Below are 18,386 nucleotides of genomic sequence, written 5' to 3'. Positions count from 1 at the left end.
CACAGTAAATCCAACGCGCGGAACGTCTTCTGTCCTTGAGAACCCGGGTTAGGGTTCCTACAGCTGCCCCTTCATCTAAATCTGCAGCATTTAATAACTGGACAGCGCTGCGCTGATTTATCCCCGTGCCGCTTCGTTAGAGACGCTCTGTGATTAGTGACGACCCAAGCGAAAAGCAGCACAGCCTTCCTTAATTTGTGTCTTTAATACGCTTCACCATAAACATGTTGACTCATGTAAAGAACTGTAGAACACTGGGAGGCTTCCACCCATCGAGTGTGTGCAGCTGTGTGCAGACGGACTGCAGGGCGTCTGTGTGTGTGTGTGTGTGTGTGTGTGTGTGTGTGTGTGTGTGTGTGTGTGTGTGTGTGTGTGTGTGTGTGTGTGTGTGTGTGTGTGTGTGTGTGTGTGGGTCTGTCCTGAGTCTGACCCATCACTGAACTGGCTGTCACATGGAGTGAGTGGCTTGCCAGCAAGCAGCTGTGGCCTCGGTGCCCCAGTCAGGCCCGTGGCCCTCAGTCTGAGTGTCTGCCTCTCTCTGCGTGTGAGAGACATAATAGTGTCAGTGTTGGCGGTGCTAAAGAGCTCGTTTGTTGATGCTGAAGATTTTGACAGAGTGGTCGGCGCCGGCGCTGGCGAGCTGGACCCAGGAGCTCTCCTCCTCGATGTCACCCCCTCCGTCCGCCTGTGCGTCCTTGTGGCCGTCGCCTCGACCTGCTCGTCCGGCCGTGGGCCTCCAGCGGAGCCTCTTCACCGCCAAACAGTGGCTCTGTCTGCGAGAAGGCGCGGTGAAGGGGAAACAACGGCAGCAGTGGCACCGAGGGCAGCCTGTACCGCCTCTCGGCAGCCGGGACGGACGGGCTTCGCGTGAAACCGTATGTGTGTCTACAAGGATACGAGGGGTCCGTTCCTCCGCAGCTGCTCCAGTCGTGTCCTCCAGCAGGATCCTGGTAGGGGCTCCATCTGTACAGCAGGATTCTACCACACTCCAGGCCGACTGCAAGCAGGTAACTGTGGGCACAGAACACACAGACACACACACAGACACACAGACACACACACAGACACAGACACAGACACAGACACACACAACTCCTCTTTTAAAGGGGCAATGCTGGTTAGTGAAATGGTGTGTGTGTGTGTGTGTGTGTGTACCTGTCACCAGAGCAGAGAACGGGGCAAAAGGCCACAGCTGTAGCAGCATCACCAACATCCAAGATGGACGAACAGGGTTTGATTTCCGGTGGCGGTTCTGGACTCGTGGACTCCCCGCCTCCGCAGGGGCCCCACACAATCACCTGGAGACACAAACACAGCAGATTTTTACACACACACACGCACACGCACATGCACATGCACACACTCCTCAGCAACATCAGTAACAGTTCTAACAAGAAAAACACAGACCTTCTTGTCACGACTGGAGGTCACAAAGTATTTACTGTCGGGGCTCCAGTCACACGACCAGATGATCCTCGTGTGCACGGCCGTGTCCGTGTTCGTGTGCGTGTGGAGCGCGAAGCGCGGCTCTGCAGGGGAACAGCAGACGACAACGCACACGTGCGAGGATTAGACCCCGGCTTGTAACTCTTACATCAGCTCCACAACGACACACACAGTTTGTCACAGTCGGCTGAAAGGTTTTGACAGGTGAACCAGTCGTCACGATTGCCGCGGCATGACATCAGATGGCCACAGTCTGCTCCGGAGCAACGAGGGCATCGCCCCGGCCAGCGCCGAGCCTCATTCCAGCCTCCACTTCAGGCAGATTTCCTTTATGACCTGCTGCTGTTTATTTCCACGGCCTAAGTCATTTCAGAGCCCAGATTGGTTTTCCCCAGAGAGCTTGTTTGTATGCTGCTGGCAGCTGCCTGTCTGTGTGTCCACAGTAGCCATGCTCATCATTGGCACTCAAAACAGACACACACACACACACACACACACACGCACACACACACACACACACACACACACACACACACACACACACACACACACACACACACACACACACACACACACACACACACACGTAAATCCTAACGTCTGACTTAGCCACCGTGTCGTGTCTGTGCTCTGAACGCTCCCTCAGTGAAACGGACACGCTTGCGTTGGAGGCCGCGTTGTTTGGGACACGCACGCGCTACACCTCCTCCCATTAAAACCCTCGTCTGAGCACCTCGAGGGCCGCCACCGGCTGCTCGGCCCGAGCCGCATGGAAACGGAGGGCTGAGAAATGTGGCAGAAAGAGACCGAAGCCGCGTGTTCAGGCGAGGAGCAGAACAGCGGGGAGATAAAAGAGCGGCGCGCGAGAGAAAGGCTGCACAGATCAGATAGAAAGCTGTACAAAAAGGAGCGAGGGGGGAGTGAAAGGTAATAGTGTCTTCTTAATGAAGACGTCTGGCTTCTTGACACATGAGGGGGAGGAAGATGGAGCCGGGAGGATGTGGAGGGACAAAGCAGGTAGGAGGAAAGAGAAGAGGTGAGAATGGAGGGAGTCCATTTGTTTGATCCTCTCTCACTTTGTTTAACCTTCGTGCTCGGGCCGCGCACGTTCGCCGCAATCACCTTGAGTGATTCAGCAGCCAACCAGAACGGACAGGACGCGGCCCCGCCCACAAAGCTCCGCTGTCTGCCCTCCTCACTCCCAAACGGGCCGGACGCGCAGCGCCGGTCCCAAACTCTCTTGTTTACAGACGATGCTCTGCAGGAGGCGGATGGAGAGCGAAGCTGCTCCGGAACCAGACCGCTGGACGACAGGAGCGTTTGTTACAGTACACGCCACCAGCAGGGTCAAGAACAACACCTAAATATGAGTCCTAGAAGACCTAAAATAGAAACAAAGACAAAGCTGAATTGTGGAAGGACGGAATTAGTTCCAGTCTGTTCATGTTGTTTTCTGAAGGTGTTGCATCTCCATAACAAACGTGGGCAACGCTGCAGGAAGTCTCTCTATTACACAGATGCAGCCAACGCCACTCAGCGTCCGGGACCTGGACGGGCTCAGTTCAGCTCATGGTGACAGCAGTGACCTTCCACAAACATCTCTTCCTCCGAACATTAAATAACGTCGCAGATAGAGTGAGTGGTGCTGGAAACTACCAGGGAGGTTTGTGTCAAAACAGCATCGAGGCGTTGGGTGCGTCTGAAATCAAGGCGAGTTTGTTTACGGCGCGGATGCTTTTACATAAGACGCCTTCATCCTGACATGAGACGCACCGATTTGATGAGCTATCGCAATCCGTTGCAACTTTGCTGCACTGACGAGCCTTGTGGCAATAAATGAAGATGAATTCAACATTCATCTGTTGTCTTCAGCGTAGTTAGATTCTATATGAAAGCTCCTACACAAAGTAGTAGAACAGCCACAGTAGAAATAATTAATATTTCTTTTATTAGCAGTTTTTTGGACTAGGTGCAGTAAACGCATCACTTGTTTGGCTTATCACAGCTTTATGAGGGGAGTCCTTCCAATCAGGCCAGCTTGACTTGGAATGCGATTCAGTACAAATCTGCTAAGAGGGTTTACCTTATTTTAATTAATTTGAATTAGTAAAGCCGCTGTTGTCTGCCAGCGAGGATTCAGTATCGTCTCTTTGTCTTGTAACTCACTCAAACCCATCTTTGAACGGCCAAAATGTATTTTTAAAACACCACGAGGAGCCTTCATGCCGCTGCTATGTCTGAGAACTCACCTGGACCCTCGGGCAGCTCGCGGCTCCACAGAGACCAGGTGCGGTCGCGGGAGACGGCCAGCAGGAGGCGCGCGTCTGGGGAGAAGGCCATCTGCGTGACGGTCAGGGCGTGGCACGGCAGCGTCTGCAGCCGGCGCCACGTGGCGGCGCTCCACAGCAGCAGGGCGGCGTGCTCCGCTTTGGACGCCTGGAACCACAGCCGGGTCAGAACGCGGTGGAAACGCGCGTTGTACGCGGTCGACTCTTTGACGTGTGCGCTGCCGTCTCTGTGCCTCTGGCTCTGTGTTCACATTACAAGCTGAAGTGGAGCAAATCCAATCTTTCTGGCCTCTAGTGACTTAGACCAGATTTTTGTCAAGGAACTGTGGACAAATCCAATCAGGGCCACTTCCATATGTGGTCCTATATCCGTTTAACTCCTATCTTTATGTCTGGCTGGAGTCTGAGTCTGAGTCTGTGTGTGTGTGTGTGTGTGTGTGTGTGTGTGTGTACAAATTGCCTCCAGTCACTGGTCAGACTGAGACCATGGATGGAACATGATCCTAGTGGCTCTCTAACTGAGTGCCCCCTGCTGGGGGAGGTGGATCCACCCAGACCGGGCCTCCGGGTTCCGTCCTCTCACCTTGCAGGCCGACGCCACCACCGTCTTGGAGCTGTCGGACGCGAGGCAGAACATCTCAAAGCCGTGGCCGTACCTGGGAGAGACAGAGTTCAGGGTTAAACCCTGCGACAGGCTGAATATTTGGCGGGACGCGGACGACGGGAGAGCAAATAAAGTGTGATTGCGAAGTGTCGCTCTCGCCGGCCCGCTGGCTGGAGCCACCGCAGCCTGCTGACAGGTAAATAAGCAGCGAGTGTGAAATTAAAACACCGACTCGCGAGGACTGGCCCTTCTCCCGCTGACAAAGATGAACAACGAATATGCTACAAATTATCACTCCCAGCTAAATTACTTTCATCTTGCCTGGTCGCTTCAAAATGTCCACGAAGCAGAATCGCAGCCTGCGACGCAGGGGAGAGGAGTTCCTCCAACCAGGAAGCTTCGAGCTGCGCAGCAATTTGGCTGCGACAGTGAGGACATTATTTATGCCACAAAAATAATTTAGCCACTTACTCACTTTAATGGTTTTATTATGCGCTAAATGATTCAAGGGGATGAAGCCAAATGGAGATAGAAAAATGTTTTCCAACACACACGAGGCCCACACCTCAAATAAACGAGCACGCCATACGTCAGCGTGATGGTGGGTTGATTGGAAAATGAATTTAACACCGGCTACAAATGGAGCCGGAGCAGCAGATAAATCCAGAAAAGGGCCCGGACGTTCATTTTAAAGCACGAAGCCAAGAATTCAGGTCACACAGACAGTGTCCAGCAAAGTTGGGCCGATGTTTTACTAGAATAGCAGCAACAAAGATGGTTCCTATTAAAAACGGACTAATAAAATGTGTAACTAAGAGGCCAAAGACCAGCTGCCTTCTGATGAACCGGGATACTCACAGCTTCTGGACCTCGGGCCACAGCGTGTTCTGGAGAAGATGATCCTCTGGTGGAGGCTCTGTTCACCCACACAGACACAGATACACACACACAAACACACACACACACACACACACACACACACACACACACACACACACACACACAGTGAGTCTTTTAACCTCAGACTAAACAATCCTTACATAAATCATTTACAAAGCTGCTTAAAATTCAACAACACTCAATTTACTAATTACAATTTCCTTCTTAAAAGTTTGTCTGTTTAACCCAAAGGCGGACCCGATGTGTGTGTGTGTGTTTGACTGACAGCACTGGTTAAAGTAAAGGGGGACAGGACAAATAAAGACCAGAGAGGAGGAAGAGGCCAAATGCTTCCTTTAGCATCGCCTCAAACCTGCCACCTGCCGCTGGCCTCCCATCAATCACCTGCAGCTTCATGCTTCGTGCTCCACATTTACCGGCTGACGGCTCGGAGGTGACCCGATGTCCCCGGGCGCCGGTCCACGCAGGGTTTGGTGCCTGGTGGGTCACCAGCGCCACATTCGCCCGCCTGCAGAAGCCAATCACACCCTCTCTGCACTCGGTGGGTCGCTCCGTGGCCCCGGGGTCATCGATACTTAAACTCCGCAATCACAAGTCCGCTTCCTAATTAGCATTGCAGATTAAGGAGTGGCTTCAATCACGCTGATGACAGCCCTTCACACCCTCTGGCCCAAGGGTTTCAAAGCGCTGCGCTGCCGCCGCTTCATGTGACTCTCTCTCCATTTCCCTGTCAGCTCATTTCCTAAAATTAAGCTCTCCAGCTACTCTTTCCTTCTGTGTCCTTTTAACACATCAATTTGATGTAATTTCCTTTTCCGAACCTGTCTACGGATTCACTTTTGAGATTCGTGTCCCTTTTTGGATGTACAGTTATTTTCTAGTAACTGCATTTCTTGGCTTCCTCCTCCTCTCATGCTGCCGCACCATCGGCCTCCAGCGGACCTCGTGCGCCGTGGGAGCACGGCGGCACCACAGAGCGCTAACCAACTGTCCACCTGGCTGCGTATCGTTGTCTCTTAGAAGAACATCCAGCGACAGGCAGACGGGAACCCCTAAATATGTGCCAAGGCTGCTGAGCAATGATGAATATGAATCAAGCTGCTGCTGCAGCCTGCAGGGGGAAATGGATGCATTCTGGCTAAAGGGCTGTTTATCAGGGAGGGATAAAATATATACAATATTACTGCAGCTTTACCAGTCAGGCTGAGTGGGTGGAAGTAAGGCTCCTGGTACTGATCCGATATACTGTTGAACTGCTCATCATTCTCAGCGGAGTTCGAGTTCATGTCACCTGCGAATTAAAACTACAAGTTAATGCATTAAAACTCAAATACTGTACAGCCAAACTTTAAAGCTAAACTAAGACACAGCTGCGAGTCTGACGTATAAACTGATCATCAGCTGCGGCCTGAACACTGACACTCTCAAATGCAAAGCTGAGCAAATATTTTACCTTGAAAAACCGCCTTGTTGGACAGACCCAGGGCAGGTGTGCTGGCTCCTTCTGGAAGCGTGGCCGACTCCTGCCAAAGAGCAGATAAATGAAAGGACAGACACTCGCACATCAATAACCAATCAGGGCTTTGGGGGCGGCCGGCCTCTCGCTCAGCACATTTTACAGTTGGAAAACAAAGTAGCAAGGACGTGGGAAGGAAGGTTCTGCTGACGTCCTGAACTTGCGGAAGGAGAGAGGGCACATGTGGGGCTCTGAGGTGACAGGAGTAATTTTAACTTTAAAGATAAGTGTCGCACTCACAGTGGAGGTCAGCAGATTTTCTCTCGACGTCCCCGAGATGTTCGCAAAGTTCTCCACGAAATTGCGCGGCGCTTGGAACACTCGCAGGACCTTTTCGTCCGCGCCGGACACGAACTGGAACCTGCCGACCGTCGCCAGGCACTGCATGTCGTACCCGTGGATCTGCGGGCGCGAGATCTCGTGCCAGGTTTCCTGCAGCGCGGGAAAAAAAAAAAGAGACGCAGGGGGATTTTATTAAGACGCGCGTCTGACCGGAACGATCCTACTCATTGCTGCCAGGGGAGCTGCCGGCGTCTCAGCGGATCGTTGACGTTGTGGTTCTTGGCCCTATATTCAGCCATTTGAAAACAAGCCAAATGCAACATTGATTAATCTCTTTAAATGTTGTTTAGCGAAGCGTTTCCAGCCCAAGATGCAAAGCGTCCTCGTGAGGGAATAAGAGCGACGACTCTACAATGTGGCGCTGGCATCAGTTGGGAACATGCCAAAGTAATATCCTGAGTAACGTAGCGAAGCCTGATTACGTTTCTACCTGCTCAGAACAAATACACACGAATAAACTGAAGAGGGGGTTACAAGTGGGCCCCATTTTACCTGCTGGGCGTGGTGTTTCCTCCATGGAGTGAAGAGTCTGGTGGTCTGGTCTGAGCCCACGCTCAGGATGAACTCGCCCTCAGGGTCCCAGCTCAGGTCCTGGACTGCATCAAAATGACCTGATATCACAACCCCAGGCCTCCACTCGCCCTGGGCCCAGAGCATTGGAAGAGTGAGGTTAAAACATGATCACACGATGTAAAATGTTGACCTCATTTGAACTATTGGAAATAGGGAAAGGTTGGTGCTGAGCCTTCAATTCACCATCAAACCCGCGTCTCTGATTTTGCATTGTCACGCAAGACCCCAGCTCTTCATCAGAGCCTCTCCAGGCCAGTCTCTCACCGCTTTGTCCGGGTCTTTGCACCACAGATGCAGCGCTCCGTGAAAAGCGTGAGCCACAACCATCGCGCCATCTGGACTGATCTGGCAGCCGTAGAAGCCCAGAGTGTTGCCACCAACCTCTCCTACACGCACCTGGTGTGAAAGGAAGAGAGGAAGACATTGTCTCATCTGCCTGAAATCAGTTGTGTGAAGGACATAATGACTCTCTGCAGAGGAGGATGAAAGTAGCCTCTATCTGTTGTCACGTGTGGAGAAAAGTCAGCTCTCTAAACAAGGGTATTTTTAAAAACGCTGAGTTGGAGTTTTGCTAAAACACCTGAGTATTTATAGAAATAAGAGAGAGAAACAGGAGTTGGGCTTGTCAAATGCGTTCACTGATTCCCTCCATGACTTATTATCTAACAGTCTCCATAATGGAGGACAGAAGCAGGAAAAAATGGCAAATTAGCCGGCAAGTCAGATGAGATTATGCAAAACGGTTTCATTACAGATGGATAAACTGTGTTGTGTTTCACCAAATGAAATACATTTGTTTAATGTAGAATGAAAGCAACTGCGCCGCAGCACATCACATTAAACAAATAATCATGAAAAATGGCGGAGCTTGAGGACGCGCAAGCGTTTTTATAAATTGGATTTGGGCGAGAGCCTGTGACCCGTGTGTCACCGTCACACAGACAGCGTTAACCCTCCGTGGACTCAGGGCTTCCACTGAAAAACCAATCCAATTTGGGAGCGCTCATAATCACTCTGGACAAAGCTGGGCGAACGTGTAAGCACCTGGTGTCTGTCAAAACAATTTCTGTATTGAATTTTGCATCCCTACATGGAGCAGCAAACCAGTTCTGATTGGAGAAAAATTATAAACAGAGGGTATCAAATAAAAAAAAAATAGGCTCCAGATGTCCAGCAGCAGGAGCGAGCATGTAGTCCTCTCTTAGCATCACCTTAGCAGCACCTCTGCATCCACACTGCCTGTATTATAACCATCTGCACACACCTTCAATCGACTACACACTAACTGGGAGGAATGTGTTCAAAGATTCTGGCTGACCTGATTCAGCCGCTTACGCTGATGTTGTAAAACCAGAATTATACTGATAGATATCTCAAATGTTCCACTGCACAAATAATAATAAACAAGTTTCATATTAATGCACAATAAGTTGGCTCTCGAGTCAGTTTCTTCTGGCCTTCAAGTCAAGTATTAGATGGATATTGATCATTTCTTTGACTCTCGGCCTCAGATGGCTGTAACATTTTCTGCTGACGTGATGGATCAATTTGCTGCAAACTTCGCAATGTGATTCGCTAAAGACGCCTTGTGCCCTTTTTTACTACACAACTACAGCTGCACTTGTTCCGTTCCGTTCTCGACCCCGCGGGGACATCCACACCTGGAAAGACTGGCGACTGTCTTCAGGGCTTCCTACTTGCGAGTCATTTTCTCGCCGCTGAACGCTGAAACACAAAATTGTTCAGGAATGGCAAAGCGCCAAAATTGTGTGCCGACGGAGATCGGCACACCTGCTGACGATCAATTATTCAAGGGCTGATGATAAGCAGCACCTGGCTGCAGCTTCCCCACTTAAATCCTGCTAAAGCAGTGAGCAGGTTCTCAGTAATGACCGCAAGTTCTCGTTCGTCTGTTACCATCGCTCAACACAATCAGACAAGTTGTATCTATTTATAATAAACTAAGCGACCTAAAATGAATAATTTAGCACCTGAGATCTGAATAAATTCTATTTATTTCTGCCTTAAGTGAGAAATGGGAGCAGGGGTGAACCATGTGAACCAGAGGCAGACTCAGCGGCTACATCCACTACAAACAACAACCCATAACACGGCTGTTGACTGTATGTGGCAGAGGCGTCCTCAGTCATCCGGTCCTCTTAGTAGCCTGCGCTGGTCATCAATGACCTTCAAAATAACGCCTGTCTGCAGGCGGAAAACCAGCGGAACTAATGACGGCGATAAAGGCGTGCTTTCTCTTTGAATGGCACCATCGTCCAGCCACAGAGAGAGAGAGAGGGAGAGAGGGCGAGAGGGCGAGGGCGAGCAAGGGCGGGGAACACGAGAGCGAGTCAGGTAGACACGTAGATGGTGAGATTGAGAGAGAGCGAGATGCAACATTAAGCAGATTGATTTTAAAATTTCGCACACAAGAGCCGGCCATAAATCATGCAAAAGCTCACAGAGGCAAAAAGCCATCATCTGTCTTGTTTACGAGAGGGGGAACAATATGGATGCGCGGCGAAGCCTTATCGGTGGCCAGCGGGCGTGTGGGCCGGGAACAAAACAAGGGCAGCGAAGAGGGGCTGGCATGGATCACTGGAGGGAGAGAAAAAGGGTTATGAGCAATGAATGAACCGTGCCCAGGAAACAACACATAGATGTTTAACTTGGCTGGAGAATGTTTGACTGCAAAATCATTTCAACTTTGTTGTCTTCTACATGAGGGGCTTCCATGAGAATTGCATCAAGCCTCTCTCGACGTGACCTTCAGGACGGAGTCCGAGTCCAGGTTCTCTGCCGAACACACAAACACGTACACAAAGTGACAGGCCCTGCAGGCGCTGTGGTGGCCCACTGTGGTCAGTCTAAGATGTTAATTACCCGTGTGTCTCGTTAGTAAGACGTGCCTTACGCGGCGGTGGGCTCTGGCCACCCCGCTGCTAACCCCGCTCTCCATTAAATCTCACCAATTACTCTAATCAGCGTGAAGAAGTGAAGCACTTCTTTGTAAAACTCAGCTAATTAAGACACACATGGCTGGTCATTTAGCGCTGCAGAATCTGCTCTGCCAAAAGTCCCATAATAAAGTCTATTCAGGTTGCGGGACGCACTCGAATGGGACCAAAGGCCTTTAGTTCCCTCCATTTTAAAACTGTCTGAAGTTGAATTTGATGGGGTTTCACTGTCCCACGTGTGTTTGTTTCGGGTTGAGCCTCCTTTGTAGACAGGGAACCCACCAGTTCAAAGGGTTTGGCTCTTGTTTGAAAGGAAAACAGGTCAGAAGGAGCTGAAACGGGACGAAGGAGGAATGGAGGGAAGGCTTGTATACTTCCACATCCAACACCAAGCTGCAGAGAGAGACGGTCGGTCCACAACAGGAATGATCTTCAAACGCCCACTGCCACTGACCAACTCCGTCTAATCACGCGGGGAAGAATGTGACATCAGCGCCGGCTTCGGGCGCTAATCATCGCCCCTTTGTCACGGAGGAAAGTCGAGACTTTCATGGCTGGCTCCTGTCTGTGGGTCTTTGTTGCTCGTCGCCGTGGATATGAATGATGAGATCAAAGGCGCGAAAATGTCACCGATCGAGTGTGGAATCTTTCTCATCACCTTGGAGTGTGATCACACTCGCTGTCTGCCAGAGTGAGGTGAGCCATTTCTGCGAGAATGGGACGCGGGTGCATGTGTCTTCGCCGGTGTCTGCATCTGTGTCCATGTCTCTTTCAGGAGTTTGTAATATTTTTGCAATTCTGCCCAAGAGTAACTCCTCCTGGTTTTTTCCCCACATACGTGCAAAGGGAAAGTGAGGTACTTCTGAGCCACCTGAGATCTTGCTAGTATTTAGAGACAAAAAGCTGCAGGCCAGATGGGCAGAGAACTGCTTTTTCTTCGCCATACACACTTGTGTTAAATTTAGCCTCTTTCTGGCACAACAACAGCTGCTGAGAGCTCAGAGAGGCAAGAAAAAAAGGGGGGGGGGGTGAAATAGAATGAAGGGGAGAGATAATTTAAGAAAGGATGAGGAAAGTAAAAAAAAAAAAAAAAAGAGGACGTGGATAGAAAATGAAGGCAGGCAGGAGAGGGAGTGAAATAGGAAGACAGACCGGGGGAGAAAAAAAATAATGACAATGGCAGAGCAGAGGCTATGTCATGTCTCACACCGGCCTCTCCATCCTGTCGGATGTGTTGGGGAACGGGCCGTAAAAGAGGGGGTTCAGCGTGAGTGACTGAAGGGAAGATGGGGGAGGACAACCTCAGCTTGTCTAAACTCACACTCACACTGGTGTGCCAGGCTGCACGGCTCTTCATCACTGTCTATCATTTCTATTCCCGACACCTCAATGTCAGGGAGAGTGGAAACGGTTGCAGTGGCACTGACAGGAGACGAGGGGGTGCTGGGAGCGGGCTCGAGCCGCCGAGCATGTCAGGGGCTGCCGAAAGGGGGAAGCTGGCGGAAAGGAGAGTGGGGGATCGGTGTGCGAGCCGGCGTGGACGTGTGGAAACACTGTGCGCTCGTCGGAGAGTGATTGATAACATGACTGTAATCCAGGCACCACTAACCTGCTCCACCCAGACACCAGACCCCTCCTCAGGAGCCCAGAGGATCATGGTCTTGTCCATGGAAGCAGAGAGCAGGCTGAGAGGCTGCTGCAGCTCATCACCTGCAGGGGGAGACAAAAGCAAAGTGGATCAGCTGCACACATGTATGAGCTGCATCACTGACTTTGAATAGCTCAAGGCCTGAAGGGTACAACTACACAATATAACTGTACTATATATACACTATATAAAGTTTACTTGCTATAATCTGTTCTTACTATAAAAAAATAATGTTTGTCATAAGTAATTGTTATTCAGTAAACAAACTGTAGGTACTTTTATTCATCGTTCTCATTTTGTAATGTACTGTACTCTATAGCATAATGAAGTGTGATGTACTGTACACAAACGCTGCCATGGGACTGAAGTGATCTTGATGCAATAAGCTTTTTTAGGCAACCAGTGTTTAAGGAGAAGCTTCAGCACATCCATCAGCATTTCCCTTGAGAACTCATTAACCAGTAACTTCTCACACCCATGTGTTTTTTTCCCCCTTCCTCAAAATGTCAGTTTGTTCCTGGCTTTTGCTGAGCACGAGCACTGTGAAACAAATGAAGGGGAAACAATGTCTCTCAGCGAGACCGTTCTCTCCAATGGGAAAGAAAAAGCAGTAGTGTTGCCGTTTTCCAAATTCAGTCCCAGCAGCTACTAATGATGATGACGTTTGTCACCCTGACTTTTAATGCACCTGCATAGAAAGGAGGCTGCCAGCTGACTCCGTAGACCCAGTTCTCATGACCCGCCAGGACGGTCTCGAGAGACAAGGCAAACACTGAGGAAGAGTCTGTAACAGGAAGACAAAGACGCTAAGTGATGAACGTTGAATGGATGAAACCAGGACAGTGTCTCTGATGTTGACAGCGTATTAACTACTGTACGAGTGAGTTCCAACATTTTTAAAAAAACATTAGGGGTCTTTTTATTATCTAACTGAATGTTACATGAAAAATCAATTACATTGGTGTTGTGCTGAAGAACTAGACAAGACACACACACAGGCTTGATTTTCTGTAGAGGTCAGACTCACTATGTGCTATTAAACCATCAAAAAGTGCACCTACTCATTTGGCTAATTAGCAGCCTTTTCATAATCAAGCCAGCATGGCCTGCTCACCTCTCTCCTTCACTTCAAAAACATCCTCTTTCATTTTGATGATGGTGTGATCGTCCTCTGAGCAGGCGTCTGTCCCAGACTTGGCGCACAGCCTCCACACTCTGATTAGACAGTCCTGCGAACAGCTGGCTAATAACAGCTCCCCACCTGAATGAATCAGAGAGAGAACGGGAAACGCCGGCCAACTGAAAGTCAACTCCATCACTGAAATTAAAAAAAAAAGCCTCTTTGTATCGTTTACTCTCCTGTGGTGCTTTTGAGATGCAAAGTTTTAATGTGAAATTTCATTGTATGCAGCTACTTCTACATTTTGACGCCCAGGTTCTCAGGTTCGTAAAAACCATTGGAGCCTCAGTGAGTGGGTTCTGGCCAGTTATCTGTAATCAAGGCATACGAGAACATTGCCTGTGACTGTGATGCAGCCAGTGAAGACAGCAGGAGAGCAGGGCCCAATATACACTGACAGGTGGTAAACAAAGCGCATGCCACCGTCCCCGACTCTCACATTATGTTTCAGGTTTCATCCGATGGCCACTGGCCCAGTTTGGTCCCTGCCAAGACAAACTGACACAACACAAATTCCTTTGTTGACACCACCTCAGGCCTCATGAATGTCAGGAAAGAAAGGCTATTAAAGCCAATCACTGCTTAATGACACTGTTTGTTTTGCTGTGTGTGACTCTGCCAAAGTTACTTGAACTAGTGACTTTCTTCACCAAGTCTAGTTTCAATGTAGCCGTTTTTAGACATTAACCCAGATACAATTACCCGTAGGCAATAAAATCTGATTAAACATGCACTAACTTCTTATTCCTTTTTCAACATCTCATCATTGTTCATGATATGATTTATTAAAGTCAATGAAAAAATCTTTTTGAAATATATTTTGAATTTGACAACACAAAAACATTTTATCTCCATTATGACTTTGATTTATCGAGATAACCAGAAAAGCACTTGATTTGAGTCTGCTGATTCTTCAAAAGGGAAAACCGAAAACATCCCCTTGTTTGTAACAGATCTGATGAGCTGCCCGTCTGCTGCTGCAATTTGCCATCTGCCGAGTCATATAGGGACAAAATGATTTATTTCATTTGCTATCACGATGAAGAGAAGGCTTTGATTGGTGACATACGCAGAGATTTTAATATAAACAGTACACAGTTCTGCTTTGACTCGTTGCTGCCTCTTACACAAGTGCGATGGTGTGGAGTAAATTGTAGACTGTGAGTGGGCAGGAGACGCTGACGGAGAGGGCTGGGCAGACATGAAATAGCTTTTACACAGCCAGAACAGGGCTGTAATGAAGTGCTCTTCTAGAGGGTTACACAATTAATAGAACCTGGATTGGATCCATGTATTGGAATAGGCTCTCATAATACTATGAAGTGCACATTGGTTGGTGAAGCCAGCACTGATTGGATTTTAGGAAGATTACACTAGATTTTGCTTTAGTCAGTGTCAGGCTGGTGAGAACAAGGAGCAGCAAGCTTAAAAATAAGATGAGAATTTATCTGCTATGCGTATATTTGGACTAAAATGAAAGTTAATATATGAAGTGTTAAGCAATAACACTCACTTCTGGATGCCCATTCCACTCCACGAACCCAGTCTTCATGCCCCTGCAGAGACATCGCTTTCTGGAGCTGTTGCAGAGCAAAGAGTTAAACGTTCCACACAAACGTTAGAATTGAATTTTAAATTGAACAGTTCACACAGAACACAAGAAAGAGTTCACTCTGGAGTGGATATCGATGTGAGCTTACCTGACCATTGGACCGCACATACAAATGCACCCGAGAGTCATCACCCCCACAGGCCAGAATGGGAACTGTGAGAAACAAGGTTTATTTTGACAGTCAGGTTGGTCTGGGTGTCAGGATCAAGGTGGAGAGGAAAGAAAAAGCCCAGCAGGAAACAAATGTGCATTTTAAATATGGCGTTCGGTTACAGACACGACAACACTGTGGTGCAAATATAGATGGATGGCAAAACGATTTGCACGCTCGTCTGTGTAATGAAAGAACAGCATAGGCTTACCTCTGCTGCCTGGCAACAGTGCCAGCGACACATCCATCATGAATCCGCCACCAAACGATAAGGTATGAGGGCATTCGGCTGAGGGACACACATGTACATCTAATTAAACTTCAGGATGCACTCAGACGAGCTCCGTTTCACAGACGAGGCTTAGGCCAAGTTCCAGAATAAAATGCCTGTTACACCAAAGAAGCTTGCAAAGACTCTTCAATGAGTTCTGTTCTGGACTAATATAAACCTATTCCATAAGAGAGGATTAGAGCTACTCTACAAACACATTAAAGCCCTAATTAATCCTTTAACAAACAGACTGAACTGCTGCTTAGCACTGAAGGCGGGGGAATATGGACTAGATCTGTAAATACAGTTTTCTACATATATTTTTATTTAGAGAAGCAACATCGAAGGGTATGATGTGCAGCCAACACCTTAGTATCAGCACTGTGGTTTTACAAACAAATTTTTTTTTTCTCTGCCATTGTCACAGCCCTCATCCTTTTATTATTTATATGATCACTGTTTATTTCAGATACTTTATACTTTACTACTTTACTAATACTTTATACAACTTTAGGTTTATTTATTTTATTTTTATGCATTAGTATTTGTGTCACTGTGATTCTCGGAGTGGTATATCCTTTCCTTTTGAACAAAGAGCAGCTATAACAAGGTAAAGCAAAGTCTCTGTGGGGCTAATGATTTTCTCAGGGTCACACTAGTAAATGTTTTTTGAATGATAAATGATAAACCTAATAAGGATCAAATCTGTTGTTGGAGTCTAGGTCTACTTAGTTTAGACTAGGACTTCAAAGCCTCAGACTAAACAAGGAAACAGTAATGCAAAATGTAAAGTGCAGCCTTAATGGAAGAGATGTAAAATTCCATAACCGCCATGTCCACTAGCGCCACTAGGGGGCAAACACCTATGGTTGAATTAAACTGTGTTAAAACATGAAATATGACAGTAATGCTTGTGTGCAAAATACAAAAGAGTTTTTTGGAACAAATTAGAATAATTAGAAATGACAACTAGAAATTGTCAACCACAACTACAGAGGAACAGGTTTAGTTACCTTCTTTGGCTTCACTGCAGAGCCACAGTCTAACTGTTGAGTCCGATGCTGATGAGGCCACCAGAATCTGAGAGTCCACCGTGTACATGGCATCCACAGCACAAACTGCAGCAGTGTGGCCCTTACACTGCACTGACTGTTTGAACTGGAAATAGAAACAGTGTATCTCTGTAAAGCGACAGACATAAAAGCCATCATATCAGCTGGTTACCTACCTTCCCATTCTGAGCCTCCCAGAGAATGATGCGATTGTCTGAGCCTCCTGAGACGAGATGACTCTCCAGAGCTGTGGCAAAAATATATTTAGTACATCAGGCACAGTTTAGACAGTAACATGCCACTGTACGTATGTTATGACTGGTTCACACTCACCACAGTCCAGTCCGTGAACCCACTGGACTGCATTCACTCTGCCAGTGTGTCCATTCAGCACAGCGACTACTGTCCTCTTCTGATTAAACGACCACCAGACAATCATTTTAAGGTTACAACAACATAAAAGTCCGTACAATTAAACTACATAATACAAATAAGCTTGTTGTCGACGTCTGTGACAACTAACAACGGCGTACAGTTTTACAGGAGAAGGATTTTCTTACCCGGGGGTCGTATAGAGCCACTGAGTTACATGTCCCAAAAGCAATCGTTCCTCCACGACCCCACGAAACCACGTTTGGTGTCCTGTTTGCGCAGCAAGCTACATGGCATGTTTCAATTACGGGAGCCGCCATCTTGAAAGCCGAAGTTTTAGTGCTCCTGTAAATATGGTTGTAGTAAAACCACCTTGCACTAACAATAGTTCCGCATCCTGCGCTATATAGTTAAACAGTTTTATAGTGATATAGTTTTAAAATGGCACATATGTAAAATAATAAATATTATATTAAGCATATTATATAGGAAATTAAATAGTATAAACCTAAATTATATGCACTACCCAGTAATACCCACTAGATGGCGGAAGGCAATCACAAAAACATATGAGCTTACTCAAAGCTGAAAATTAGAACTTTATGACGTTTATACGTTATTACATTCTAATTGATATTTTAATAACCCTATGGTTGAACGTTATATTAGGAACATTACCAGCCACTACTTTAAATGCCCAGGGGTAGCGTTGTAATTAAATGTAATAATAAACAGTGTAATAATACAGGTGTTCTTTCAGAAAAAAACAAAAAACACAAAAACAAAGAGCATGGGGTTAATAATGTGTTTATTATAATAGCTTTATTTTTCCCTTAATATTGTACAGGGTCTCAGGGGCCTGACTAAAATATAACTGGAGGAGATTTGGAGCCTCGACTGGAGAGCCTCAATTTTGCTCATTATTTTTGAAATTGCTCCAGCAACAATCAAGATGCCACAGTATACAGACGCTGCTATGTCGGATTGCATTATTCCCTCGCCAAGTGTTGACTGAGGGTCACTGGTCGCAGCTGAGCTAGCTGCCAGCCAGACAGCGCTGCTTGTTAAAAAAAGGGCCCCTGGGCATTTTTGATTTCAAAGGTTGAGGCAACACTTTTGTCACAAGGAGTTTCCATATACCCACTTGACAAGATCAGGAGGCAGAATGTGATGTTACCCAGTAGATCCCTTGAGACACTATAAGTAAAAATGCAGCAAAGACAAATAGGAATAGAGCCAAACAACACAATAAAGTAAAAAGCAAAGGCAGAGATGGAGGGTTGGACAGGTCTTTGTTGGATTGCCTCTGACTGGGCTGACATGTGGTTTATCTGCGTGACAAAGACAAAACAAATGTACTGTCACCAACACTTTGCTGGAAAATAGATTGTGCTCATCTTGCTATTGTTGCCCCTCCTCACTCACTCTCAGCCCAGACAGAATTTAGACAGAACTGGCAGGGTGAGACGACCTC

General features: G+C 47.6%; 1 protein-coding gene across 1 annotated transcript; it reads right to left on the bottom strand.

The window, feature by feature from the left end:
* Positions 1–185: 185 nt before the first annotated feature.
* Positions 186–17,260, bottom strand: elp2 (elongator acetyltransferase complex subunit 2). The gene is made up of 22 exons (XM_029167122.3): positions 17,101–17,260; positions 16,874–16,952; positions 16,717–16,787; positions 16,502–16,646; positions 15,429–15,506; positions 15,155–15,219; positions 14,968–15,034; positions 13,389–13,535; positions 12,963–13,058; positions 12,236–12,336; positions 7,934–8,065; positions 7,589–7,738; positions 6,995–7,186; positions 6,692–6,761; positions 6,434–6,529; positions 5,197–5,254; positions 4,318–4,390; positions 3,696–3,882; positions 1,408–1,529; positions 1,156–1,298; positions 898–1,011; positions 186–773 (listed from the first exon to the last, which is right to left on the bottom strand). The coding sequence occupies exons 1-22, from the start codon at positions 17,230–17,232 to the stop codon at positions 578–580; spliced, it is 2,514 nt and encodes an 837-aa protein (XP_029022955.1). The 5' UTR covers positions 17,233–17,260; the 3' UTR covers positions 186–577.
* Positions 17,261–18,386: the final 1,126 nt, after the last annotated feature.

The sequence above is a fragment of the Betta splendens genome, chromosome 11 (assembly GCF_900634795.4).
Source record: "Betta splendens chromosome 11, fBetSpl5.4, whole genome shotgun sequence".
NCBI classification, from domain to species: Eukaryota; Metazoa; Chordata; class Actinopteri; order Anabantiformes; family Osphronemidae; genus Betta; species Betta splendens.
The sequence above is the reverse complement of the archived record's forward strand: the minus strand, read 5'-3'. Positions and strand labels throughout refer to the sequence as shown.

What these genes read in the sequence shown, in the direction of transcription:
- elp2 (XM_029167122.3), bottom strand. Translation starts at nt 17,232, where the DNA reads ATGGCGGCTCCCGTAATTGAAACATGCCATGTAGCTTGCTGCGCAAAC. An exon ending in AGTGGAATGGGCATCCAGAA is followed by an intron (nt 13,536 to 14,967) that starts GTGAGTGTTATT and finishes TGATTCATTCAG; the next exon opens with GTGGGGAGCTGTTATTAGCC. An exon ending in GCAAAGACCCGGACAAAGCG is followed by an intron (nt 7,739 to 7,933) that starts GTGAGAGACTGG and finishes CTCTGGGCCCAG; the next exon opens with GGCGAGTGGAGGCCTGGGGT.